General features: G+C 54.5%; 2 protein-coding genes across 2 annotated transcripts; one reads left to right on the top strand and one right to left on the bottom strand.

The window, feature by feature from the left end:
• Nucleotides 1-70: 70 nt before the first annotated feature.
• HNRNPM (heterogeneous nuclear ribonucleoprotein M) lies at nt 71-10,922 on the bottom strand. Its single transcript, XM_079328206.1, has 12 exons — nt 10,829-10,922; nt 9,585-9,779; nt 9,197-9,350; nt 7,955-8,004; nt 7,608-7,668; nt 5,609-5,710; nt 4,987-5,031; nt 4,521-4,595; nt 4,083-4,181; nt 2,384-3,162; nt 1,487-1,538; nt 71-424 (listed from the first exon to the last, which is right to left on the bottom strand). Exons 1-12 carry the CDS (start codon nt 10,904-10,906, stop codon nt 261-263), a joined length of 1,854 nt encoding a protein of 617 aa, XP_079184332.1. The 5' UTR covers nt 10,907-10,922; the 3' UTR covers nt 71-260.
• Nucleotides 10,923-21,261: 10,339 nt separating this feature from the next.
• YJU2 (YJU2 splicing factor homolog) lies at nt 21,262-27,293 on the top strand. Its single transcript, XM_079328393.1, has 9 exons — nt 21,262-21,352; nt 21,751-21,851; nt 22,780-22,924; nt 23,575-23,709; nt 23,900-24,081; nt 24,595-24,740; nt 25,310-25,374; nt 25,738-25,939; nt 26,786-27,293. The coding sequence occupies exons 1-9, from the start codon at nt 21,329-21,331 to the stop codon at nt 26,872-26,874; spliced, it is 1,089 nt and encodes a 362-aa protein (XP_079184519.1). The 5' UTR covers nt 21,262-21,328; the 3' UTR covers nt 26,875-27,293.
• Nucleotides 27,294-27,696: the final 403 nt, after the last annotated feature.

The following is a 27,696-nucleotide window of genomic DNA, read 5'->3' as shown; positions in this document are numbered from 1 at the left end:
CAGAAAGTAGGAGGAACATTGGATTCTTTGGACAAACTGGGGATTTAATCAGAGTAAAAGATGCCACGACTGAAATCTTGAACTTGCATTTATTATCAAAGTCAGACTCTTTACATCTGTCAGGTCAACGAGATGCCACAACTACAAAAAAAGATTGTGCACATGGCAGTTCCGATGCAAAAAACCAGTAAAACGGGGGCTCCCTGGGTTAAAAAAAGGAGTTAAAAGGGGCTGCAGAAAGCGAAGGGGCTGGGCTGGGCTCAGGCGTTGCGGTCGATCCGCACGTCGATCTCGCGGCCGCGCAGCTGCAGCCCGTTCATCATGCGGCACGCGCGCTCCGCCACCTCCGGCGACTCGAACCGCACCACGCCGCAGCCCTTGGACTTGCCGTTCTCCATCTTGATGTCGGCGTACAGCACGTGGCCTGCCGGGGCGGGGGAGAGCACAGGGCGGGGGTGCTCAGACCAGTAAGCTGCACCTCAAGGGGCTCCCCGTCCTGACTGGGGCACCCAAAATGTAACCCCAAAAACTGCACCTCAAGGGGCTCCCCGTCCTGCCTGGGGCACTCTCTGTGTAACCCCAAAAACTGCTCCCCATCCTGCCTGGGGCACCCAAAATGTAACCCCAAATCTGCACCTCAAGGGGCTCCCCGTCCTGACTGGGGCACTCTGTGTAACCCCAAATCTGCACCTCAAGGGGCTCCCCGTCCTGCCTGGTGTGCCCAAAATGTAACCCCAAATCTGCACCTCAAGGGGCTCCCCGTCCTGCCTGGGGCGCCCAAAATGTAACCCCAAAAACTGCTCCCCATCCTGCCTGGGGCACTCTCAGTGTTACCCCAAATCTGCACCCTAAATCTGCTCCCCATTCCTGCCTTGGGCACTCTCCATATAACCCCAAAAACTGCTCCCCATCCTGCCTGGGGCACTCAACATGTAACCCCAAATCTGCAACCCAAGGACTGCTGCCCACCCTGCCTTTGGCACTCTCCATCCAGTCCCAAAATCTCAGCTTCAAGGACTGCTCCCCTCCTTGGCTTTGACACTCCTGGAACTTCCAAATCTGCTCCCCACCTTGTCTTTCACACTCTCCATCTAGTCCCAATCTTGCACCTCAAGGTGCTCCCCACCTTGGCCTTTGCACTCTCCATCCAGTCCTAAATCTGCATTTCAAGGTGCTCTCTCCCTCCTGCCTCTGCTGAGGCTGGGCTTGGCTCCCATGGAATCCTGGAATGGTCTGGGCCAGGAGGGACCTTAGAGAGCATCCAGGGACACCCAGGACACCTGCTGTACCCTAAACCCCATCCAGCCTGGCCTTGGACACTTCCAGGGATCCAGGGCAGACACAGCTGCTCTGGGAAATCCATTCCAGAGCCTCCCCACTCTCCCAGCCAAAAGTTCCTAACCAATATCCCAAACTGACCCTGCCCTCTGGGTTATTATCTGGCCATTATTCATATTGATTCCTCAGAGTGAGGAAAACAACTCACCACATTCATTGAATTTATCTTTCAGCATTTTCCATGTAAAATCAAAAGGCAGCTGTGGAAAGAGAGGAATGAACCATTACTGAGGCTCTGCTGAACAACCTGCAGGCACCCCCAGCTCCCCAAAAATGGAGCCCATCCCAGGAGAGCCACTGCCATAAAGCCATGGGATCATGGTCAGCCAGGAGCTCTTCTCCTGGTAAGGAGATTGCTCCAACTGCCCCCAAAATGTGGCAGTGATTGGAAACTGAGCTTGGATGAGACCAACACAGCAGTGACAATGAATGGCATGGGTGGGAAGGGCAAGGCAGGAGTGGGAACAGAGGGGAGCACAAGAAGGAACATGGGGCACTCACTTCTGACAGGAGGGGCACTCACAGGGGGGAGCACAAGGAACACAGGGCACTCACATTTCTCACAGATATCTGACAGGAGGGGCACTCACATTTCTCACAGATACCTGACAGGAGGGGCACTCACATTTCTCACAGATATCTGACAGGAGGGGCACTCACATTTCTCACAAATACCTGACAGGAGGGGCACTCACATTTCTGACAGATATCTGACAGGAGGGGCACTCACATTTCTCACAGATATTTGACAGGAGGGGCACTCACATTTCTGACAGATATCTGACAGGAGGGGCACTCACATTTGTCACAGATATCTGACAGGAGGGGCACTCACATTTCTCACAGATATCTGACAGGAGGGGCATTCACATTTCTGACAGATATCTGACAGGAGGGGCACTCACATTTCTCACAGATACCTGACAGGAAGGGCACTCACATTTCTCACAGATATCTGACAGGAGGGGCACTCACATTTGTCACAGATATCTGACAGGAGGGGCATTCACATTTCTGACAGATATCTGACAGGAGGGGCACTCACATTTCTCACAAATATCTGACAGGCTTTCCGGGCCACGCCGGCTGCAGGGCCTCCTGCTCCTCCCAGGGACCCTGCAAAATTCCCTGCAAAGTTGCCGCGCTCCATGTCGATGGGGCGCTCGAAGTTGGTGCCCATGGGCAGCCCCATGCGCTCGATGGCAGCGCCCATGCCCTGCCCCATGGGCGGCCCCATCCTCTCCATGCCGGCGGCCCCGATGCGCTCCAGCCCCATCCTGTCCATGGGCGCCGCTCCCATCCTCTCCATGCCCATCCTGTCCATGGGCGGGCCGGGGATGCGCTCCAGCCCCGCGGGCATCCTCTCCATCACCTGGCCCATGCCCGCGCCCATGCCCGCGGGCACCATGCGCTCCAGCCCCACGCCCATCCTCTCCATGCCCGCGCCCACGCGCTCCACGCCCGAGCCCATCCTGTCCATGGCGCCGCCCACGCGCTCCATGGCGGCGCCCACGCGCTCCATGCCGAAGCCCATGCCCGAGCCCACGCGCTCCATGCCCGGCCCCACGCGCTCCATGCCCGGCCCCACGCGCTCCAGGCCGGGCGCCAGGTGGTCGATGCCCAGCGGCGCCATGCGCTCCATGCCCGCGCCCATCCTCTCCACGCCGGAGCCCATGCGCTCCAGCACCAGCCCCATCCTGTCGATGTCGGCGCCCACGCGCTCCAGGCCGTGCCCCATGGCGGCCGGCAGCCGCTCCATGCCCGCGCCCATGCGCTCCATGCCCGGCGCCATCCGCTCCATGCCCGGGATGCTGCCGCCGCCTCCTGCAAGGCAACGGGCACGGCTCAGCTCATCAACCCCCACAAACTGGGACCTCCCATGGGTGGGACTGCCTAGGAAAAGGTGCTGAGAATACAGAAACTGGAGGGGAGATTGAAAGGAAAGCAGTTTTTAACTGGCTGGAGCAGCAATGTGGATGCCTGGAGGTTTTCTCCCTTTGTTGAGATAATTCCAGTTGCTGCAAATACCAAAGAGCAGCAGAGACTCTCTCCTGGCATGACAGGAAGGGACTGAGACAAGGTTTAGAGATAAGAAAGCAGTAAAACATGGTAATGTAGCAATTCCTATAGGTTGTGTGTAAATGTTAGAGAATTTGTATCTTGTACTAGATTGGTTAGTGAAAGAGAATATTCAACACAGGAGGAGATTTAGGACTTTGTAAAAGGAGACCACTCTCTCCTGCTCTGACACCCTCGACACCCTCTGGCTCCCTTGCTCTTGTCTCCCCCTTGCTTCACCCCCTTTGTTATCTCACAGCACTGGCAGCTCCCAGCTCAGCCCTTTTCACCCACTGCAATGAACTGCAAACTTCAAGACCAGAATTCAGAGACCACCCGAGTTTGTCCTGACCACCACCCACCACCAGCTTCCACAGAACCCTGCAGAGCTGCACCAGGAGCTCAATCTGCTTAGAGAAATTTTGCTCCAGAAATTCTGCAGTTGCATTTCTGAGATTGTCCAATATTTCCAGGGAACATGCTTGGAAGAGAAATACAAGCAGCAGGAGGAGGATTTTGTTTTCACTGACAAAAATTAACAACCTCCCAGCAGCATTTAAGAGCCAGACAACAAATTACTACAGCAGATCTAAAATCTGGGTTTTTTCTGTATCAACCTGGTAATTTTTGTGAGCAGTTCAGGGATGAACAGCAGGCTGGAAATGCATTTCTTTTACTGCACTCACCTATTCCCCTCTCCAAGGTCTCTCCAAAACTTCGGGACATTCCCATCTCATTTCTTCCAAACTCCCTCTCGAATCCCCCTCCCATGGCCCGATCCATCTCTGCAAAGAGAAGGTGAAGTTTGCAGGGGGTTTCATGACTCCTGAGAGAACATTTTACCACAGGAATTGTTCTGAAGGTTCACAGCACAGGAAGGTTTTTGTCATTTTCTCCTGATCCTTCTGTGGTGGCTTCAGGAGCCCCAAGGAAAAGGAGATTTACCCCAAACACATGGGAGGCTCTGGGGGCTGGACAGAGCCAAACCTGTCTAAATAAACCCTTCAAAGGCAGCAATAAATCAGTGGGTTTGTGCAGCTCAGAGACCAGCTGGAAAAGCCCCAAATTATCCCCCTGACACTGAGGTTTGTGGAGAGAGGGACAGACAGAAATCCAGTGCCTACCACTCATCCTGCCCATGTTCATCCCGGCTGGGAAGCGGCCGATGTTCTCCATGCCACCAAAGGGACCTTCCATTCCTGAAAACCACATTTCCCAGGGATTCTTTAGCAGCTGCTGAACAGACACACACCATTCCCAAAGGCACGAGATAAGTGCCTGCCAGCAGCTCCCAAAAAGGGGCAGGATTTGGGCACCAATTGTAAAAACCATGGAAGCACAGAGTGCTCTGGGTTGGGATGCTGAGGATCCATTCCAGCCCCCAGGGATGGCACCTGCAGATTTCCTGAGCTAAGGATGCCCAGCTCGTGTTTATGGGATGTGCCCACCCTCCCCACACACCTGCAGCAGCTCTAATACCCAAAAAGCACCAAATTCTTGCTAAGTTGATGCTGGTTTCCCAGCACACACACACAGCTCAGGGTGCAGGACTTTCCCAAAGCTCTGAAGAGATGAAGAAGCACAGCTTACCTCCCATTTTATTCATTCCAAAGCCCATGCCTTCCATTCCCATTCCTCAAAATAAAAGAGAAAGCTTTATATAGCAGGTGTCAGCCAAGAAATTCCAGCCCAAGGCTGCAGAACTCAACCCACACAACACATCCATGGCTTGGGCTGAAGGGCTTACATGGGATAAACTGAGGAGATTTCAACATTCCTGCTCAGAAAATCAAGCAGTAAAGGGGAAAAAACCCACTGGCATTTCAACATGGAAAGCTGAGTGTGTGCTACTTTTTAGGTGGCTCTTTGAAACTTGTGCTATTTCAACAGATCCTCACCAAAGATTTGCAAGCCCACTAAAAGTGTTAAAAGTGAGAGATGGTTTGGAGTTTTATGGATCTTTGCAGTGTCTGCTGCTCATGCTCAAGAGTCAGAAAATGAGAGCTGTGTCTTGACCACAGTGGAAAAAAAAAAAAAGAAAAATGGAGCAGTTGGTTAAATTCAAGTTTCCATTATCAAGCTGAACAAAAAACTCACTTGGCTTTAACATTCCTAAGAAACTACCAACTTTTTGGGGAGGCAAACAAAGCTATCTACCTTCTACACAGCTTAAAGCTCTCATGAAACAAAAGCATAGGAGTAATCTTCTTACCTCCAGGTCCCATGTTGCCCATTCCCATGCCTTTGTTTAAATGATTTGCATCAATAGGTTGACCTCCAGGTCCTAATCCCATGCCAATACCACCAAGACCATCTGAAGAAAATATTCAGATATCAAAAAAAGCCTTCTTTCCATAGTTTGACAAAACAGCAAGTTTTATTTCTTAAGTAATTGACTTTCATTCTCCAAAAAAAGCTTGCTGTGTCCCCCCTGTGGGGTGTGTACTGAAAGCAGGGAAGTGTGGAGTAAATGGAGAGTAGATGTGTCTTGAAATAGGCTAAAAACTATCTCCAATTATTTGGTTTCATATTTCAATTTCCATCTTACTGCTGAGAAAACTTGCTTTGGAGCTGACTCCTGAAAAATAACTGGCTAGAACACTGCTTCATTTGGGCAAAGTCCTCTGCTGAGGAGGGTGGGTGGAGTGGGCAATGTGGGAGAAGTTGCCCTAAGCCTGTGCACAGTTCTGCCAGCCTGGCTGGCCAGGGGCTCATTTCCACCTCTGCCAGGGCTGGGCCCTGCAGGGCAGAACTGAGGCACCAGGAGCAGCCAGGGATGGAGGAGAGCCACCGATGGAATTGGAGCACACAGCCAGCCTCTCTCTGAGCCAGCACACCCACAGCTCAACCTTCCTCAAGGATTCCCCAGCCCAAAGAAAGAAGAAAAAGCCCTTTTTATTTTTTTTTTTTTTTTTGGAAGCAGGAAGTTCTCTGCTTGGCACAAACACCAGCTCATGGCATCCTCTGCCTGCAGGATTCCCTTGTTCCCAGCTCAGCACTGAACACAGGAGTGTTGAATCTTGTTTTAAAACAGCACAAGGTCCCCCTTTCCCCCCCCAGTAAAGGACAAAATCCAGGCTTCCAGAGGGATTTAGGGAGTTTTGCAGCAAGGGAATGGAATTGGAACCCAATGGCTTTGTCCTGAAGAGAGGAACATCCTGACAGTGGCACTGCCAGCTCAGCTAGGGAGGGACTAATTAATGATCATTAATAATGGGCAATTTAGCAGCACACAACAGGTCTGACTCCCAGGAAGAAAACAGCATCTGTCTGAATTCAGAGCATCCCAGAATCCCAGGCTGGCTTGGGATGGAAGGGACCTTAAAGCTCCTCCACTGGCAGCCCCTGGCCTGGGCAGGGACCCTTTCCAGAGCCCAGGAAACTCAGATTCCACCAAGTGCCCCAATTTAGCTGCATTTGAACAAATTCAGCTCTTCCAGTCCCAGCTCTTCTCTTCAGTACTGCAGCAATTCATGCCAGCCTTTGCAGGGCCTCAGCTCAGCCCAGATCACATCCACAGCTCTGGGGGATTCCCAGGGATGGAGACTCCACAGGAGCTCTGAGCAAACCCTCCCAGCAATGTTTCCTCACATCCACATGCAGCCTGGATTTCCACTGCTGGTTTACACTTGATCTTTTAGTTCATTCAAATTCCAAGTTGGAAGGAGCAGCTTGGGGCAGCCAATTATTCTGAATTTCCATCTCCTGGGTTTTGGTTGGTGCTCTCTGCATCCTGCACCTCCAAGAAGAGCCTGGTTCCCTCTTCTTTCCATATTTAACACTTTGGTAAGATCTCCTTTGGGAATTTGAAGGCCTGGAAGACTCCCAGGTGCTGAATTCAGCCCTTCCAATTTAAGGGGAAACATTCCATTGCCAGAGCACCATCCCATGGGAGGTGCTGACTGATTCACTGTGTTTCCATTAAATCCCACTCTTAATGGAAGGCACTGGGATCTTGGAATTGCCATGGAGAGCTCTGGAAGCCTTGAGAAGGTGAATGTTTTAAGACAAGCTTCTGGCCATGAGCTGAAAGAAGTATCCAAAAAATCTGAGCAGCTCTTCTTCACTATTCCCCCTTGTGAAATTATTCAGGAATTTGGATCCCAGTTTTCCAGTCTGAACCAGTGTTTTACTGGGGCTGGGACTGGTTCCCAGGTGCTGGGCAGCCAAACAAAAAGCAGAGGATGTTGGGTCATGCAGGGGACACTTACGAGGGAGTTGCTGGGGTCGCTCTGGAGGGAAGAAATCTCCTTTGGGAAAGGCTCGTTCATCCTAAAGGGAAATCAGCACGTTAAAGTTGGCAAGGAAAGCAGGAAATTGTCTCCTGATTCTTGAAATGTTGATTTAAAACACAGAAATTTCAAGTTAAAGCAGTCTTGACTGTAGATTTGATTTGGCTTTTAGTGCAATAATCTGAATTAACCTTCCCTGATTGCATCACTTCAGATGGCAACAGGCAAATCCCACATTTCCCCCTCTGGATTTGGATCCACCCTTGTGAGCACAGATCCCTCCCAGCTCAGGAAGCAGTGGGAATGGGAAATGGGGCTGTCCTCACCATTTTGACATGCATGGGTCTGTCAAAGAGCAGCTGCCCATTGAACATTGCTGGGGGGTGTTAAGGATCCTGCTTCAAGCACTGAGGGGAGCACAAAAACCCCTCAGAAAATCAGATTATCTCAAATCCTTCTGCCTTCTCCAAAACTAAAAAGTCTTGAAATCCAAATATAGTGAATATTCAAAAAAAAAAAGGCTTTTTGAAATTAAAAAAATAAGAACACATCTCTGGGGTAAAATGAAGTTCACAAAGAGATACAAAATGTAACTCTAAGTCAGCCCAAGGGTTTAAATGTTTCCTCAGTCATTTATCCACTGAAAGCAGGGAGAAGTTCCACATTTTTACATGTGCCAGGCCAAATCCTCTGCCCAAGTCTGGCTCCCCCAGGGCTTAGTGCAGAAGGGAATTAACCCTCAAACAGAAACTTTGGGAAAGGAAAAGGGGGAATATTTCCCTCCTTTCCACACCATAAGCAGGAGTTGGGGGAGCAATACCTGGAATTTTATTGCTGTTTGATTAAAAGGCAGCAAATCATTGCTGGGCCAGAGGAAGGACACAGAACAGGAAAACACCAGCTCTGGGTGCCTTGGCACAGGGACTGTCTCCTCTCCAGACAATTGCATTTTAATACTAATTACCACCCAGAGACAGAAAATCTGTCTCAGAAAATCTGGGATCAACTACATTTATCCACATAGAAAATGAACTTTCCTTTGCTAAAGATCCTGAGCAAATTACAATTCCTCCAAGATGGAATTTTGTCTCCGTTTCGCTTCTCCTTCCATTTCCCACCCACTACCAGGTGACCTTCCTTCTCCTGGCAGTATCCTCCCCAGGAATCCCTGCAGGGTTCCATGCTAATACCTTCCCCAGGAATCCCTGCAGGGTTCCATGCCAATTCCCTCCCCAGGAATCCCTGCAGGGTTCCAGCCCAATTCCCTCCCCAGGAATCCCTGCAGGGTTCCAGCCCAATATTCTCCCCAGGAATCCCTGCAGGGTTCCATGCTAATACCTTCCCCAGGAATGCCCTGTCCCTGTGCCCTGCAGGGTTCCAGGCCAATTCCCTCCCCAGGAATGCTTTGCAGGGTTCCAGCCCAATTCCCTCCCCAGGAATCCCTGCCCCAGGAATCCCTGCAGGGTTCCAGCCCAATATCCTCCCCAGGAATGCCCTGCAGGCTCCCAGCCCAATTCCCTCCCCAGGAATCCTGCCCCAGGAATCCCTGCAGGTGCTGCCAAGGATACAGATGGCCTGCACAGCCTCGATGGCCTGCTCGAAGGTGACGGTGCCGATGCCGCGGCTCTTGCCGTCCTTGTCCTCCAGGATGTCAGCCCTGACCACCACCCCAGCCATGCTGAACACCTCCTTCAGCTTCTTCCAGCCCACCTTGTAGTCCAGCTGCAAGACAGGAATGCCACAGAGATTTCCATGAGCAAACAGCTTTAGTGGCCTCCTGCCCTTCCCTGCTATCGGCATTAGAGCTGTCACAGAGCTAAGATTTAATCCAAGGACAGAGAGTTGTTCAAAAATCCAAATTAAGTGAGAATCAACAGGACAGAGAGAGGAAGTGTTCCTGGAATTGCCAAGGCTTTTCCTGCCCCAGGGCTGCCCCAGCTGAGGGCCTGCACTCACGTTGGCCACGAAGACGGTGCTGCCCAGGCGCCCGGCCTGCAGGGCGTGGATGATCTCGTTGGGGATGTTGGGGTTGTTCAGGATGCTGGGGGGGATGTTGATCATGCCAGGGCCACCAGGGCCAGGCCCAATGCCCATCCCTCCTGCTGCCATCACCTTCTGCATGGCCCTCCTGGCGTGCTCCCCGTCAGGGTCCTGGGGGGACACAGACATTGAGATCCCCATGGCAGTGCCAGGGCTCAAACAGGCACAGGGAGGGGTTTCCCTTTATCCCAGGGACACACACACACACACACACACACACACACACACACTGAGATCCCCATGGCAGTGCCAGGGCTCCAACAGGCACAGGGAGGAGTTCCCCTTTATCCCAGGGACACACACACACACACACTGAGATCCCCATGGCAGTGCCAGGGCTCCAACAGGCACAGGGAGGGGTTCCCCTTTATCCCAGGGACACACACACACTGAGATCCCCATGGCAGTGCCAGGGCTCAAACAGGCACAGGGAGGAGTTCCCCTTTATCCCAGGGGAACACACACACACTGAGATCCCCATGGCAGTGCCAGGGCTCAAATGGGCACAGGGAGGAGTTCCCCTTTATCCCAGGTTTCCTTTTGTCCCAGGATATATCTGCTCCCTAAACAATCCCAGCTTCCCTTTCATTCTCAGTGAATTTGTTTTATTTCAGCCATCACCCAGCACTCTTTACCATTTAATAATAAAGGCATTTTCCTGGTTCCCAACATGTTTATTTATCATTACGTATTTATATTATATTAAATATATATTTATATGTATCAATATCAACAACAAATCTCTGTTGTTCCAAACCCTAACAATCCCCCAGTGCCACTGCAGAGGGTTTGGAATGAACTCCTCCCAGGACTGGCTGTCAATAGCAAAGCCATTCAAATGAAAATACATCTTTGAGGTATTCCAGGAAAGAGCTGATTCTATGGAATTGCTGGTGGAATCCATTCATTCTGATGCAGAGCTCAAAGGGAAGTTTGTCAAGAACAAACACTCACGGAGGTTTCTGTGTCAAATCATTAACAAAGGAACTGCAATTAAAGCCAAACTCCTGCTTTGTCCTCACATCAGTTTAGCCTTGATAACCACAAGTTCAGCAGTGGTTAAAGATGTGAGAAAAAGGTTGGCTGGGGTTTTTTATCCTATTTAAGTCCTAAGCCTTCAACCAGAACCCCCCACCCCACCCAACTGACCCCCTCCTTACTTCTTTCACTTTCAGGGGTCTCCCACCAAGACTGTGCTTGTTCAGAACCTCAGCAGCTTTCTTCATGCTCTCTTCCATCTTGAACTCAACCACCCTGTGGGGACAGAGCACAGCTCAGGATGCTGTGTGTGAAAGGACCCCTGGGTTTCTGGAGAAATCTGAGTGAACTTACGCGCATCCCTGGCGAGGCCATTCCAGGGCAGTCACAGGCAGGAGGGAAGAGAGAAGGAATAAAGTCAGTGAAAGCTCAAATCACACAGAAATATTTTATTATTAAAGCCAAATCACATCATTTAAGCCCTAGCAGTGAAAATAAATGTATCCTTACACAGGCAAGCCTCCAATACTGGGATTCCATAATTTCTTATGCCTTGAGAGGATTAACCTGGGGTCTCTGAGCTTGTGACAAACACTAAATCCAGACTCTCCAAGAAATACCACACGCTTCCTGTGACCTGCTCTTCCCTGGCATACAGCAAAGCCCTCCACACTCTCACCCTACATCCACATCCTCCAGGACACTCAGGAGTGCTCCTATTCTCTTCCCTGCTCCTGGACCCAAGGCCCATGAAGGCACTGAACGTTACATTTAGGAATTTCCCTCTCTCTGCTGGCCCAGGAAGCTGCACCCTGGCCTTTCCAAACTCAGCCAAACCACTCGAGTGACTTTTCCAAAGCACAGGAATGTTCCAGAGCCCTGTCCTGCCTGCTGGGCTCCAGGGTGACACGGCCAACGCCAACGGCACGCGGGGAACAGCAGCTGCCTGCAGAGCCCACCCCACCTCCTCCCATCCCACAGCACTCCTGACCTACAGCCACTGCACATCCACACTCTGAGCCTCCCTGGCCTCCTGTCCAGCACACAGAAACATTGCAGGTAGAAAATCCACAAAGAAACTCTCAAACACTTACCCTTGACTTTCCTTCAGCGTCCATTAAGAGCTCCACGTATGTTACCTCACCAACTACAAATCAGATTCCAGACGACACAGATACCAAGGGAGAAAAGCCAAGAAAACAATGGGAATTTAGAACAATCAACAACCGTGTATGGAGCCTCTGACTTATAAGAAAGCCCAGAAACACTCCATGTTCTCTAGACCACAAAACTGGACAATTACAGGTATGCAGTAAAGGTTTCAAGCATTTCTATATGTTCTTGGTTTTCCTCCGCCTCCAAACTCAGAGATTTCTGCAGCTCCCTGGATCTGCAGTGCCCTGAGTTCCCTGAGGCACCCAAAGCCATGGGGAAGGCTGCAGGAACAAGTTCCCCTCTCTTCCCACAGGATGCAGAATTTCAAGGGATTTGTTTTGCTCAGGATTTAAAGACTAAAAAGGAGCCACGCTGAACCAACAGATCAAGAGATCCCTACCTGCTGTTTATTTCAACAGGTTTTTGTTAAGCCACAATCAATTCCATTTCAGCATTCAAATCTGCCACATTTGCTCTCAAGACAAAACTGTCAACAGCAAAAGGCAAAAGTCTATGGAAAACTCCACCTGCCCCTCTCCTCACAGGACTGGGATTGCCTCTCTAGGACCAAATAACCCTGGCAGGGACCTCCAGAATGCAACTACCCAAATGGCTGCTGCCTTTGAAGGGACTGCCATACAGAGGAATGGAATACACACTCCTATGGAATTATATTTTATTTTTCCTTTCTGGTTCTAGAAGTCCTGGGGTTTAAATTTAAACCAGGAGGACTCCAAGCTGCATTGTGTGGACAATGGAATGTTTTGTTTGTGGGAAACCATGAGCCAGTTGAGTATGAATAGTTTAAGAGGAGCAAGGAACTGGGGTTTCAGTGCTCAGCCTGACCTGCCCAAGGCCCAGCACTCCACAGGACACTGGGAATCACTGTGCAAAACTGACTGCCTGGAAGGTCTCTCTTGAAGCTGGAAAAAAAGAGGAATGCTTAATGAAACCACTGATTTTTCATCTCCATTTCTTATTTTAAATAACAATTCAGCAGTAAGAGCATTCCAGCCAGAGAAGAGGATGGAGAGCTCAGATCCACTCCTGCTTCTGGGAGGACAATGAGGCTGGGAAAGGCTGACAAGTCCCTCTGAAAGGGACTCCATGGAGTGTCCATTGGCACCCACAGCTCCATCCATGTTGGTGTGGATCCTAATTCCAGTTTCTAATCCCTCAGAGCTCACCCAGCACACGTGGGATTGTCCCCAGGGAGTCCTGGGGGGCTCAGCTTTCCCACCAGGTTCTGACACCATCCAGCTCAACAGCAGCAGCCAGAGTCCAGCCACACCTGGGGCTGGGATTCAGCAGGTGAGCTGCACTCCAAACCCTCTCTGAGCCACAGCCCCAGGTGTGACACACCTGAACCTGCACAGCCCCAGAGCCAGGGATCTCCTGTGTGACACCCCTGATCCTGCACAGCCCCAGAGCCAGGATCTCCTGATCCTGCACAGCCCCAGGTGTGACACCCCTGATCCTGCACAGCCCCAGAGCCAGGGATCTCCTGAACCTGCACAGCCCCAGGTGTGACACACCTGATCCTGCACAGCCCCAGAGCCAGGGATCTCCTGTGTGACACCCCTGAACCTGCACAGCCCCAGAGCCAGGATCTCCTGATCCTGCACAGCCCCAGAGCCAGGGATCTCCTGTGTGACACACCTGAACCTGCACAGCCCCAGTGAGGCTCTCCTGTCCCAGCCCCTCACACACAACTGCCACAGGACTCTGCCAAGCCTCAGGATGTCCAACAAATTGAACATCTGCTCCTGTAACCCATCCCTGACTCTAAACAACATCATCTCCAGGAATCTCTTGAGAAGTTGAGTCTGTGCCAGTTTTGCTCAGTTTCCTGCTGGAGCCTTACAGATACATTAAAGTCCAAATATTCAGCCTGAAGTAGCTGCTTTCCTTTGAAGGAATCTGAACTTCCTGGAGAGTCCCATTTCAGAACAGCAGGAGGGGAATGACACACTCAGTGCAACAGCTCTGAGCCAGCACAGAGCCCAGAACCACTGCCATGAAAATGCACTAAATTCACCTAAAAATGTGTGAGAGGAGCCAACCCAACCCCTCTGCCAGCAGATCATTGTCTTGGCAAAGGAAACCCTTTTTAAGAAGCTAGGCTGGGTCACATTTTATTTGGAGTTTGGGGTTTTTTTCCTAGATCCCAAATGACAGAATGCCATGGAAAAGTTGCAGGAGCAGATATCCATGTGCTGGACCAGGATAAACCAGTGATGCTGGCAGGATTCCCTTCTGCCAGAGAACAGCTGGATTCTGTCAGGGAACATCCCACAGCCACAAGTGGAGAAATTTCATCCAAGCACAAAAACTGTTACTTCAGCATCCTCCCAAGGGAGAAAACTTCCAAAAAACATCAGCTCCAAGTGACTGCAGGTTTAATTAACATGTTCCCCCTAGAGTCTTTAAGATTTAATGTAGAGGAAACCGATTGATGGATTTGTTTAAATCTCACTCAAAGTTTGGAAATGCAGCTTTTCCCAAACCAAGAGACTGGAGCAGAATTTAATGCAATAACCAGAAATCCAGACTGAAGAAAGCCTCTGTTATTTACCACAGGCATTATTTTTCCTTCCCTTTAAAACTCTGCATCACTTTCTAAAGTTTATCAGCACAGGAAATGCCAATGTTCAGGGTGGGCTGCTCCAGAATTCCAGAGCTCAGATCAGGATCCACAGGGTGACCTGAGGCCCTGAACACACATTGGGAACTGCCCAGAACAAGCCCAGACAGAAATGGCAACTTTAGGTTGGGCAGTTTGACTTTAACAGTCTGTGACAACCCCAGGAGCTCTGAGAGGTGTGAAAGGTGCAGGGAGGGAATGGGAGCAAGCACAGAACTGGGGAAATGTTTTATAGCAGTTATTCCTTGGCCTCCAGGGCCAGAAGTAAACACCAAGAGGAGCAAGTTTTACACATGCAAAGGTTTGAAAAGGGAGAAGGAGAACTTCCCAAAGCAGAGACAGCAGCCAGCAATTGTGTCAGATGGGGAAGGGAAACTTCCCTTCTGCAAGAGAACACCCAGAGTAAGAGGGGATTTTGGCTCTTGAAGAGCTCAGGCAGAGACTGTGAGATTTGAAGAGGGAGTGAGAAGCTCCCTGCAGGCAGGGAAGGGCTGCGATTCCTTGGAAAGATGGAGAAAGCCCAAGGGAAACAGAGACTTCGGTAATGGAAGGGGAACAGGCCAAGGGTGGAGCTGCACATTCCTCCCCCATCCCTCCCTGACTCCCCAGAACTCAGTGTGAGCAAATCCTGGGGACTCTGCAGTGCCAGTGTCACCAGTACTGGCACTGGGACACCAGCAAGAGCCACAGGCTCATCTTCAGGAGGCCACCAAAGGCTCCCCAGCTCCTGGGGGTCAGCAGGAAGGCAGCAGGTGGGGTTTAGCAGCTGCTCTCTGCAGGGGATTCAGGCTGGGAGCTTTGCTCCTGCTTTGCCTCAGTTTGGGCTGTGCTGAAGGGAATGTGGGACAGCCCTGCCTGCCCAGAGGGGACACAGCCTGGCCTTCACACCCTGCCCAGGAACTGCACTAATTACACTCATTAACGCGTCCCTGCCCACACAATGTGACAATTACTGTCTCATTTTACAGCTAAGCCCTCTCCTTGCACTCTGTGCCTGTTGCTACTTTGGGCAGGGAGAAGGTTCAAACACAAAATCCTTTATTTCCTAAAGGAACCAATAAAACCTGGAATTCAGACCCAGTGTTTTGATGCCCTGGCATCACCTCCCTCCCACCAGCTGCACGAACACTCCCAAGTTTCACTGCACGTGTGGGGACAGATCAGGACAAGTACCCAGCATTCAGGTACTTCCATGGAAAGCTGCTGCCTCTGCTCAGTCGGTTTGGCCAAAACCAGGGAGTTCCAAACAAGAACATCTCTTCATTCCATTACCAACATTCCCACTGCATACCTGTAATTGAGTTTCTCCAACCAATGCACTGGGATGCCCGAGCATCTCTGGGGACAGAGAGGTGGCACCTGGAGCAGCCTGGCCACTGCCACCTCCCTGAGCTCCTGCTGCTACAGCCCTGCAGAGCCCTCACACACCCAGGGTTTCCCCCAGGGCACAGAATTCCACCTGCTCCCAGAGCCTGGGACGTTTGGCCTGGCTGTTCTTACACTTCCGAATCAAGAATTCCACGGGCACATTCCTGGGGCTTGGAACTGCTCTGCCTCGGGGCAAGGAGTGAGCAAAGCCCAGAACAACTCCACAGCAAATGCACAGCGTTGGATTCACCAGCAGTGCCAAACCCCAGGAAGGGTGAGCCCAGTTTCAGCAGGACAAGCCCTGCAGCCAGAAGGAAGAGGCTCCAACGCTGCCCTAGGATGTGCTGGAATGAGCAGCTGAAGAGCCCGGCAGGACACGCCCTGAGCCTCTGCAGAGACACCGGCAGAGGGATCCACACAGCACACACTGGGCACCTCCACACCCAGAGACCCAGAGCAGCCACGGGGCACTTCAGGGTCCTTCCAAAATCAGGGGCTATTGCACAGCCCTGGGGCTGACACTGCTGCCACAGCACACAACCACTGCTGCCTCTCAAACAGCCCCTAATTAGGGAAGGTTCCCAGTGCTCCCAGTGCTCCCAGTCCCGACGGCCGTTCCACTGACTCGGTTCCCTTTTGCCTCCGAAGACAAACATTTGAGACCCTCTGGAACTTTGTTTTCCCCTTCTTCAGGCCACACCTCAAGCAACTGAACTGTCAGTCCTTACCCAGTTCCAGCACAATGACCACTGCCCACTACCCTGGCTGATGCTCTGTATCCAAAGTGCCCACAGGAAATGTTGTGCTGTTACTCTGAACTCGGTTTAGACATTTGAAGGCTGGAGAAGCCAAGGATTTTCTTGCCACTCCACTGCACTCCCAAGGTGACTTGAAAACCAGAAAGCTGGGCACCAGCCTGAAGAAATGACACTAATTTAGACTTGTCACCACCTGAGTACTCAGCTCAATCTCTTCATCCTCCTCAAGAGATGAAGGTGTTCAGGTCAGCAAAGGCAGCTCCCATCCACATGGGAATGAAAGGGAACTGTGGAAGGGGGAACACCACAAACCTGATTTCCAAAGCCCTGATTCTGCTGCAGCACATGCCAAAGCACCAACCTGATTTTGCAGGTCACCCTTAAATACAATGAACTGCAACCAATGGCAGAACGGCTCCTGAAACCAGCTCAAAGCCCTCCGAGTGTGGGGACACACCAGAGCAGGACCGAACCACCTGAATGCCCAAAAAACATGAAAATGCTTCAGAAAGTTCTGCTGCACTTCAAGGCTAAAACCTGCTGCAAGCCTGGGGCTGGATCCCTAAGGAAAACACTGCTAATCCCAGGATGAGCTGGAGCAGCTGGTGCCAGAGGCTGCACAGGAACCTCCCCTGGAAGGCTGCCAGAGGTTGTGCAACACCCAGCACGGCTTCGGGAAGAGCTTTCCCAAAGTGCTGCGGCCACGTGCAGCCAGGAGGGCAAGAGCTGAGCTGCAGCCAGAGGCAGGCACGGGCTGAGCACGGGACAGCTGGGCCACAGAGCTGCACTTTACCTTTCTCTTTGACCAGGTCCTTCAGGGACTGCCACTTGACGTCGAAGGGGATGTTGGTGATGAAGGCGCGGAACCGGCGGGCGGGGCTGGCGTAGGGCTCGAAGCGGTTCCCGCCCCTCTTCAGCCCCTTCTCCTTCTTCTTCTCATTGGGGGCCGGGCGCTCGTCACTGCGGGGGGAGGGACCTGTGAGCTCCTGGGGTGGAGCAGCTCCTGGGGATGGAGCAGCTCCACATCCATAGAGAGAGAGAATGAACCCTGTGAGCTCCTGGGGATGGAGCAGCTCCATGGCCACAGAGAGAGAATGAACCCTGTGAGCTCCTGGGGATGGAGCAGCTCCATGGCCAGAGAGAGAATGAACCCTGTGAGCTCCTGGGGATGGAGCAGCTCCTGGGGATGGAGCAGCTCCACATCCACAGAGAGAGAGAATGAACCCTGTGAGCTCCTGGGGATGGAGCAGCTCCTGGGGATGGAGCAGCTCCATGGCCAGAGAGAGAGAGAGAATGAACCCTGTGAGCTCCTGGGGATGGAGCAGCTCCTGGGGATGGAGCAGCTCCACATCCAGATGGAACAAAACCAGAGCAGAGTCTCTGAATCCCAGAGCAGGCTGGCTGGGAAGGGACCATAGAGCCCATCCCATCTTGAAAGGAAATAAACCAAACCAAGGGAACAAAACACTTCAGCCTCAGTCTTACATAATTCCCTTTGCTAATCCAATTATCTCCTTGCTCACTCAGTGCTGCTGGAAAAGATGCACCAACACATCCTGAGCAGGAATTCAGAACACATCAGATAAAAAAGCTGAGGTTTCTACAATCTCTGTCCTGAGCTTTTCCCAGCCTAGCACCTGGGCAAATCCCAGTCAGAAATCCCAGCTCCATCCTCCAGGACATTTTCAATCCCTGAACAGACACAACATCCTGCAGGGAAAAAGCAAATTCAGAATGTAGAGCCCTCTAAGGGTTTATATTTGAGTGTGCTCCCTGCATCCACCACCCAGCTTCTCCAGACACAGGGATGGGATTGTCCAGGCTTTCCCTCACAGAACTTTTTTCAAGCTTCCTAATTAATGAAGTAATTACAGCTCCAGAATTAGGACAATCCTATTTCCACCTTCATTTCTGTCTGGATGAAATAACACAAGATGTTGTAGTTGTGTCAAAGGCTGCACTCAGATTTCAGTGGATATTCCTCAAACTGCATTTCCCCAAGGCCACTGAGACTGTGCCCAGCTCTGCTGTTATCCCTGTGGAAGTCAGAGCTGGATATTCCAAACAGAACCACAAACAAATTCCCTGGAGGCATCCCAAATGGAACAGGGTGAGGAAAAACAAAATCACAGCACAGAGATGTCTTTATTTATGTTTCCAGGAATAACCATGGAGACAAAGTGCTGATTCCACCTTCCCAGGAGTGGTGGGAACATCCTTCCCCAGGCCTGAATTCCCTGTCCCTGCCTGGCTGCAGCTGCACAGTCAATGAAATTGTGTCTGTCAGAATTTTACTGCCCAAAGCACAGTCTGACTGCTCTTCAATGGAAAATAAAATCTAAAATGAAATAAGTATGGATCTTTCTCCTCCCAAAGCTGAACACGTTCCTGGTCTAGGACACACAAACTCAAATCCAGCCTGGAGTCTGCGCCAGGAATCGCAGCTCAACCTGATCCTTTATCAGCCCGGAACGAAACCAAGGCCACAAAGGCCTGGGGGAGAGAAGCGCTTTGCATTCCTTGGATCCGCTACCGAAACTGGGGAATTTTCGCCCATCAACACCAGGAGGTGAGAAGCACCGAGGCTTTTCCCCACGTTTACAGAGCCGGAACTGCCGCGCTGCCGATTTTGGGTTAAATTTCTGCATTTTCCCGGCAGCAGCAGCGGCGATTGTGCAATCGCTGCCGGCAGCACCTGAAACTGCCCCTGGGGCTGTTTGTGCTGCTCAATCCCCTCCCGGTAACTCAGCCCCCAAAAGGCTGCACAGCGCGATGGAACGCGTGCTGAGAGCAAAAATAAACAAATAATAAACGTAAACATGTTAAACACAGGCTGCTCCTCCCGGGGAGCCTGAACTGCAGCCAAGCTCAGCTTCCCGGAGCGGCTGGGGAGGGTCCCTGCCCGGGATCCCGAGCCGCGCCCGGGGGGAGCAGCGGCTGCAGCACCGGGAACGGACCGGGAACGGGCCCCGCACCGGGAACGGGCCCCGCACCGGGAACGGGCCCCGCACCGGGAACGGGCCCCGCACCGGCAACGGGCCCCGCACCGGCAACGGGCCCCGCACCGGCAACGGGCCCCGCACCGGCAACGGGCCCCGCAACGGGAACGGGCCCCGCAACGGGAACGGGCCCCGCAACGGGAACGGGCCCGCACCGGGAACGGGCCCCGCACCGGGAACGGGCCCGCAACGGGAGCGGCTCCGCACCGGCAACGGGCCCCGCACCGGCAACGGGCCCCGCAACGGGAACGGGCCCCGCAACGGGAACGGGCCCCGCACCGGGAACGGGCCCCGCACCGGCAACGGGCCCCGCACCGGCAACGGGCCCGCACCGGCAACGGGCCCGCACCGGCAACGGGCCCCGCAACGGGAACGGGCTCCGCACCGGGAACGGGCTCCGCAACGGGAACGGGCCCCGCAACGGGAACGGGCCCCGCACCGGGAACGGGCTCCGCACCGGGAACGGGCCCCGCAACGGGAACGGCTCCGCACCGGGAACGGGCCCGCACCGGGAGCGGCTCCGCACCGGGAACGGGCCCCGCACCGGGAGCGGCTCCGCACCGGGAATGGGCCCCGCACCGGGAACGGGCCCCGCACCGCCCCGCCGCCCTCAGGCCGGGCCCAGGCCGCGCGCGGCCCCACGAGGAGCGCGGCCCCTCACATCCCTCCTACCTCTTAGGGGGCGGCCCCCCCGCGCCGGCCGCCCCGTTGGGCGCTGGCGGAGCCGCCGCTGTCGCCGCGGCCGCCGCCGGGGGCGGCTCCATTTTCCCGGGGGCGTTTTGCGAGGCCGCGGCCGCCGCCATTTCCCAGCGCGTCCTTTGTGTGGGGAGCGCAGGGCAGGACGGGAGCGCGGCGCGGGCCGGGCCGCCAGGGGGCGCTGCGCTGCGCATGCGCGCCGAGCGGAACGAGGAGGCGGGAAAGGCGCGCGAGGCGCTGCGCATGCGCGGTGAGGCGGAGCCGTCGCTCCCGCCGTTAGTAATGGCGGCTCTGCGCGGGCGCGGTGTGGCGGCGCCCTGCGGGAGGGGCGGGCAGCGCTGGGAGAGACGATCTGAGAGTGCGCGGGGCTGGAGACACGCGGGGCGGGCGGGGCTGGCGGCGGCAGCGCCGCCTGCGGCTGGCCGCGCTGGCCGGAATAGCGGCTGTGCGCATGGCGAGGCGCGCTGTACGGAATGGCGGCGATGGCAACGCCGCGTGCGCGCTGCGGCGGTGCCGTACAGCATGGCTGCCATGGCTGCGCATGCGCAGTGGGGTGATAATAACAGCTGAGAATTCGAAAGGAGTCAAAGTCTGCGGTTTTATGGAAGAAAGTGTCATTTTAAACACAAAACGGACAGTCTGGGGACTGTCATCCACATGATAAATAAACACAAAACATGCAGTTTGGGGACTCTTATCCACATGATGAATATGTGTCACGGGAGATCAGGGGAGGCGGGGCCCACAGCCCGCGCTGCTGTGAGGCAGCCGAGTCTCCCCAGCCCCGATCGCAGCCCCGGGATCCCCAAAACCGCCCGCAGCAGCCCAGAACCTGCGGAACCCCTCCTGAGGCCGCGGCTCTCCGGCGGACCCTTGGCTGGATGCACAGCAGCTCTGCTGACAGGCGGCTGCATCAGCCAATAAGAGACGAGCATCTCGGAGGCCGCGGCTCGCTGCGCCAATCAGCGGCCGAGGAGGCGGGGCCACACCCGGAAGCGGCGGAGGGCGCGGAGGCGGCGGCGGCAGCGGCGGCAGCGGCGGGGATCGGGAGAAACCGCAGCGATGTCGGAACGGAAAGTGCTGAACGTGAGTGGGGCAAAATCCCCGCCAACGGAGGGACCGGGAGCGTCCGGAGCCGGGCTGGGCCATGAGGGCGCTGGGGGTCCCGGTTGGCCCGACCCCACCTGGCTGCTCCTCCCAGAACTGAGGGGAGAGAGAAATTCCCGGGCTCCAGAATTCCCAAATCTGCTCTGTCTCCACAGAAATATCCCTGCCATTCCCAAATTCTCTCTCCACAGAAATATCCCTGCCATTCCCAAATTCTCTCTCCACAGAAATATCCCTGCCATTCCCAAATTCTCTCTCTCCACAGAAATATCCCTGCCATTCCCAAATTCTCTCTCTCCACAGAAATATCCCTGCCATTCCCAAATTCTCTCTCCACAGAAATATCCCTGCCATTCCCAAATTCTCTCTCTCCACAGAAATATTACCCCCCGGACTTTGACCCAGCCAAGATCCCCAAGCTGAAGCTGCCCAAGGACAGGCAGTACGTGGTGAGACTCATGGCCCCCTTCAACATGAGGTGAGAGCTCTGGAGACACGGGGCACCTGTGGGGTCATGGGGTCACTTGTGGGGTAATGGGATCACTCATGGGGTAATGGGGTCATTCATGGGGTAATAGGATCACTCGTGGGGTAATGGGATCACTCATGATACCATGGGATCACTCATAGAATAATGGGATCACTGTGGGATAACGGGATCACTGTGGGATAACGGGGTCACTGTGGGATAATGGGATCACTGTGGGGTAATGGGATCACTGTGGGATAACGGGATCACTGTGGGATAACGGGATCACTGTGGGAAAACGGGATCACTGTGGGATAATGGGGTCACTGTGGGATAATGGGGTCACTGTGGGATAATGGGGTCACTGTGGGATAACGGGATCACTCATAGGATAATGGGATCACTGTGGGATAATGGGATCACTGTGGGGTAACGGGATCACTGTGGGATAACAGGATCACTCATAGGATAATGGGATCACTCATAGGATAATGGGGTCACTCACAGAACAATGGGATCACTGTGGGGTAACGGGATCACTGTGGGATAACAGGATCACTCATAGGATAATGGGGTCACTCACAGAACAATGGGGTCACTGTGGGATAATGGGGTCACTGTGGGGTAATGGGGTCACTGTGGGAAAATGGGATCACTGTGGGAAAATGGGATCACTGTGGGATAATGGGATCACTGTGGGATAATGGGATCACTCATAGGATAATGGGATCACTCATAGGATAATGGGGTCACTCACAGAACAATGGGATCACTGTGGGGTAACGGGATCACTGTGGGATAACAGGATCACTCGCACACTCCTGCTCACCCCTAAACTCCCCAAGCTGAACCCACCCTGCCCCACCCACCCCCCCGGGCTGTCCCCCCTCCACTCCCCGTGCCCTGAGGCCCCCCGGGGCTGCCCTGCCCTGCCCAGGTGCAAGACCTGCGGCGAGTACATCTACAAGGGCAAGAAGTTCAACGCGCGCAAGGAGACGGTGCAGAACGAGTCCTACCTGGGGCTGCCCATCTTCCGCTTCTACATCAAGTGCACGCGCTGCCTGGCTGAGATCACCTTCAAGGTCAGCCCTGCTGGGGCTGCCAGCTGCATGCTCCTCAAAACCAGCCCAGCAGCTTCTCCTGCTCCAGTCTGGGCTTTGGTGGTGGGGGTTTGAGGGAGAGAGTGTAAGAGGAAGAGTGAAGAAAGTAGAGAGTGGGGAGAATGAGAGAGAGTGGAGGGAAGATAAGAGGCAATTTCCTATTTGCAATACAATAAGTATTCTTCTGTGATAAATATTCTGATTTCCATTAACCAATTTTCTACAAAATACTGATTTCCTAATATTTGCATGCAACTTACAGGAATCACTAAATTACCATGTTTTATGGTACCTTATCTTTAAACCTTTCCTGCCATACTTAGAGCAGGATGCCTGTTGGTTCTTTAGTATTTGTGGCATTTGGCATCATCTAAACAAAGTAAAAAGCCTTAAACCTCCACATGGTTTTCAGCCTCAGAGTTAAAAACTCACCTGGCTGGGATAGAATTCTCACCTGACTAGGATAGAATTCCCACCTTTATGGGGTAGAATTCCCACCTCTATGGGGTAGAATTCCCACCTGTATGGGGTAGGATTCTCACCTGGTTGGGGCAGGATTCCCACCTGGTTGGGGCAGGATTCTCACCTGGTTGGGGCAGGATTCTCATGGTTTTCCTGCTGTTCCCCCTCAGACAGACCCTGAGAACACAGATTACACCATGGAACACGGTGCCACCAGGAACTTCCAGGCAGAGAAGCTCCTGGAGGAGGAGGAGAAGAGGATGCAGAAGGAGAGGGAAGAGGAAGAGCTCAACAATCCCATGAAGGTACAAGGACTGCAGGAAGACCTCTGCCACTCTGCCTGGCTCTCCCCAGCCACAGCAGTGACTTCCTAACCATTCACTTACCCAAAAATGAGGATGAGGAGGATCCTCCTGTGCTTCATCCAGCGTGGGGAGGTGTTGGAGGCTCCTGTCAGGCTCTGCTGCCTCAAATATCCCAACTTATCCCACCCAGGTGCTGGAGAACCGAACCAAGGACTCCAAGCTGGAGATGGAGGTTCTGGAGAACCTGCAGGAGCTGAAGGAGCTCAACCAGCGCCAGGCCAACGTGGATTTTGAGGCCATGCTGAAGCAGTACAAGGAGCTGGAGGAGGAGCAGAGGCGCAAGGAGCAGGAGGAGGATGAGCAGGAGATGAAGTGAGGGGTGGGGAGGGGGATGAGCCAGGCTGGGTTAGCAGAATTTGGGGAGGTGGAGGAGATCCCAGTCTGTCGTGGCAAAGTTCTCAGGGTGAAGGAGTGGAGGGTCCTTCCAACCCAGGCAGGCTGGGATTCTGTGGGATCTGGGCTGTGGGAAGTGCCCTGACATGGACCCAGTTCCTGCTGTGGGGTGAAACTCTCACCCTCAGGCTTGAACTGATCCCTTAAACCCCCCCAGGAGGGGATGCCAAGGCTCTGCTGCTGGCCCCAGCTCCCCTGGAGCAGGCAGGGGCGGGCAGAGGGGTGATCCAGCTCCCCTGTGTCCCTGCAGGGCCATGCTGGAGCAGGCAGGGGCTGGCAGAGGGGTGATCCAGCTCCCCTGTGTCCCTGCAGGGCCATGCTGGAGCTGGCAGAGGGGTGATCCAGCTCCTCTGTGTCCCTGCAGGGCCATGCTGGAGCAGGCAGGGGCTGGCAGAGGGGTGATCCAGCTCCAGCTCCCCTGTGTCCCTGCAGGGCCATGCTGGAGCAGGCCCAGAGCCGCCGGCTCCTGCAGGATTCCGACTCCGACGAGGAACCGGCGAAACCCCGCGTGAATCCCTCAGCCCAGGCAAAACCCACAGACATCCTGCAGGAGGTGAGGGAGCCCCAGCCCTTCCCCAGCCCTTCTCCTCTGCCCCAGAGCTGTGTGTGCCCTTTGTGTCCCTGTGTGAGTGACACCAGCCCGTGTCACGCCTGAGCAGCTCCCAAAGGCCGTGTCCCTGGGCGCTGGGCTGAGAGCAGCCAGGGATTTTTGGGCTGGGACAAAGGCAGGGATGGAGCTGCCCCCACCCTCCCTCCCTGGGGAGGAACGAGGGCCCTGCTTCTGCTTCAGGCAGGATTGCAGCACTCTGGGCTCTCCCTGGGCCGAGCTTTGGGTTTGGGCACAACAAAAGAGCTCACAGAGCCCGGCCTGGAGGGAGGGATTATCCCGACAAACAGCCCTGCCCTGGAGGGAGGGATTATCCCGACAAACAGCCCTGCCCTGGAGGGAGGGATTATCCTGACAAACAGCCCTGCCCTCTCCCACTGTCGATCCCTGCCCCAGGGCCCCGTGGCTGCTGGGCTGGATCAAAGCTGCCGTGCCCAGACTGGGGCTGGGGTTAATCCCAGCCTTGTTCCCTGGCCCGGCACTAATCCCTGTGCCCAGGGCTCTGGGATTCACTGGGTTCTGTGGCTGGACCACCTGCAGGCACCCAGGGCTGCTCAGTGGCCTTGAAAGGAGCTGGTAAAACAGAGAGAATGACTTTTCCCCAGGCAGGGAGGGATAGGACACACGGGAATGGTCTGAAACTGAGGCAGGGAGGGTTGGGTTGGATGTTAAGGAGACCCTGGAACAGGTTGCTGTTCCAGCTGTGGCTGGAAGTGTCCAAGGCCAGGTTGGAGCAGCCCAGGATAGTGGAAGGTGGGACTGGATGGGCTTTAAGGTCCTCCCAAGCCAAACCATCCTGGGATTGTTTTCTCTGCCTCCTCAGCATCCCAGGGCCATCCCGAGGCTGGGTGTGGGTCTCTGGATCTCCAGGGGCAGCTTTGCACATCCACATCCCTGTTTGTCACTGCAGGGGCACAGTTCCCCCTCGGGCCCCTCTCTGTGCCTCTGCTGCTCCCATCCCCAGTCCCCCCTCCAGGCTGGAGCCCCCTGACCCCAGCTGTGCCCCACAGGAGCCCCAGAGCAAGAAGCCAAGGACGGAGAGCTGGGAGCGCAGCGTGGGCAAGCTCAGCAGCAGGGCACAGCTGGCTGGGCTGGTGGCCCCCAGGAGGCAGAAGGCAGATCCTGCCCTGGATAATGGGATGGAGACACGAGGCACCACGGCCAGCACGGGTACCTGGGCCCTGGGGGGGCTCTGACAGTCCCAGGGGTTTGGCTCTGTGCTCAGAGCCTGCTGTGCTGATGAGAGCAGGGGGGTGTCCTGTGTCCAGGAGCTCCCTGCTGAAGAGGAGGCTCCTGCCTGGCTCTGGGCTCTAAGCCAAGGCCTTGGGGACAGATTGGCAGGGCCAGGAGCTTCAAAACAGCAGATAGAGCCCTGGGAACGTCACAACAGGGATAAGGGTGTGATAGCAGGGAATTGCTTTGGTTTGGGGCCTGGTGATAAATCCTGCCTGACTGCTGGAGCTGGGGAGCTTTAGGGAGCACAAAACAAGCTGGAAGGTTTTCCAGCACCTCAGTGAGCTGCCCAGCAAGGCAGGGGATCCATGATTTGGGGAAGGAGATGGGGGTTTGATTTGTTCTGGGCTGGTTGATCCTAAGCCTTTGGCTTAGTGAGTCCTCCTGCCCTTGGGGATCCCTGGGAAGGGATCTTGGAGGTGTCCCCTTTTCCCTGTGCTTCCCCAGCTCCTGGCTGGAGGACTGGGGTGGTGGGAGCCCAGAGCTGCTCCTCTCTCCCTTCCCAGGGTCTGGAATCCCCCAGGGGGCTGTGGAGGGACAAGGGGAGGTCCCAGACCCTGGTGCTGCTTCCTGCAGGGTGGAGGAGGGAGCTCCAGCCCAGGGGTGCAGGGGCTCCTTGTCCACCTGATTTATCCTCCCTGGATCCCTCAGGATCATCAGGATCCATCCAGAGATGAGGCTGCATCAGAATCTTTCCAGCTGTGAGCAGCCAGCCAGGGATTTACTGGGATATGCCCTGGGGAGGCTGGACCTGACCAGATCCTCTCTCTCTCTCTTTTCCAGGCTCACTTCCAGCAGCAGCAGCAGCAGCCACGTCCTCACTGGGATTGTTGGGAGCCTACTCAGACAGTGAGGAGAGCACCAGTGACTGAGGAGCCAGCAGGGCAGGGACAGGGGCAGGGCAGGGACAGGGACAGGGACAGGGACAGGGACAGGGATGGGGCAGGGATGGGGCTGTCCCCCCTCCCTGCAGCCCCACACAGAGCTGGAAGCACAGCCAGGGCCCCACAGGGTCCAAGCCACTGTTGTCCCCACATCCTGCCCTGCAGCAGCAGCACAGGGAAGGTGTTTTATCTGCAGCAGGAATCCCAGGGAAGCCCCAGCACAGGGAAGGTGTTTTATCTGCAGCAGGAATCCCAGGGAAGCCCCAGCACAGGGAAGGTGTTTTATCTGCAGGAGGAATCCCAGGGAAGCCCCAGCACAGGGAAGGTGTTTTATCTGCAGGAGGAATCCCAGGGAAGCCCCAGCACAGGGAAGGTGTTTTATCTGCAGCAGGAATCCCAGGGAAGCCCCAGCAGTGTCCCTTTGTGTCCCCAGCCCTGCTCCCAGGATGTTGGGAAGTGTCAGGGCTGGGCAGGACAGGACTCTGCTGTGTCCATTCTGGGGGTGCCACTGTCCTCACCCCCCCTCAGGACTCTCCTGCCACCACCAGCCCCCCCAGATGTCCCCAGGAGCTCGGGGACAAACCCCTCCCCAGCATTCTGAGCCTGCTGGGCTGCAGCAGCCACAAGTCTGGAATAAATTGGATCTGGCAGAGCCAGTTGGTTCATCTTCTTCCAGAGAGTGATTTGTGCATGGGCACTGTCAGGTCCTGCCCCAGGGACCCCCCCAGTGCCCACCCACCCCAAGTGGGGCTCTCCTCACCCATGGCCACAAACTTCATCCTCATCAAGGCACCCACCTCTAATTGCTGA

The sequence above is a fragment of the Erithacus rubecula genome (assembly GCF_903797595.1).
Source record: "Erithacus rubecula genome assembly, chromosome: 28".
NCBI classification, from domain to species: domain Eukaryota; kingdom Metazoa; phylum Chordata; class Aves; order Passeriformes; family Muscicapidae; genus Erithacus; species Erithacus rubecula.
Note: the sequence above shows the minus strand (reverse complement) of the source record. Positions and strands in the feature narration are given on the sequence as shown.

What these genes read in the sequence shown, in the direction of transcription:
- HNRNPM (XM_079328206.1), bottom strand. Translation starts at nt 10,906, where the DNA reads ATGGAAGAGAGCATGAAGAAAGCTGCTGAGGTTCTGAACAAGCACAGT. An exon ending in GACCCATGCATGTCAAAATG is followed by an intron (nt 7,669 to 7,954) that starts GTGAGGACAGCC and finishes ATTTCCCTTTAG; the next exon opens with GATGAACGAGCCTTTCCCAA. An exon ending in GACCTTGGAGAGGGGAATAG is followed by an intron (nt 3,163 to 4,082) that starts GTGAGTGCAGTA and finishes GTTGCCTTGCAG; the next exon opens with GAGGCGGCGGCAGCATCCCG.
- YJU2 (XM_079328393.1), top strand. Translation starts at nt 21,329, where the DNA reads ATGTCGGAACGGAAAGTGCTGAAC. An exon ending in CGGAACGGAAAGTGCTGAAC is followed by an intron (nt 21,353 to 21,750) that starts GTGAGTGGGGCA and finishes CTCTCTCCACAG; the next exon opens with AAATATTACCCCCCGGACTT. An exon ending in ATGGCCCCCTTCAACATGAG is followed by an intron (nt 21,852 to 22,779) that starts GTGAGAGCTCTG and finishes TGCCCTGCCCAG; the next exon opens with GTGCAAGACCTGCGGCGAGT.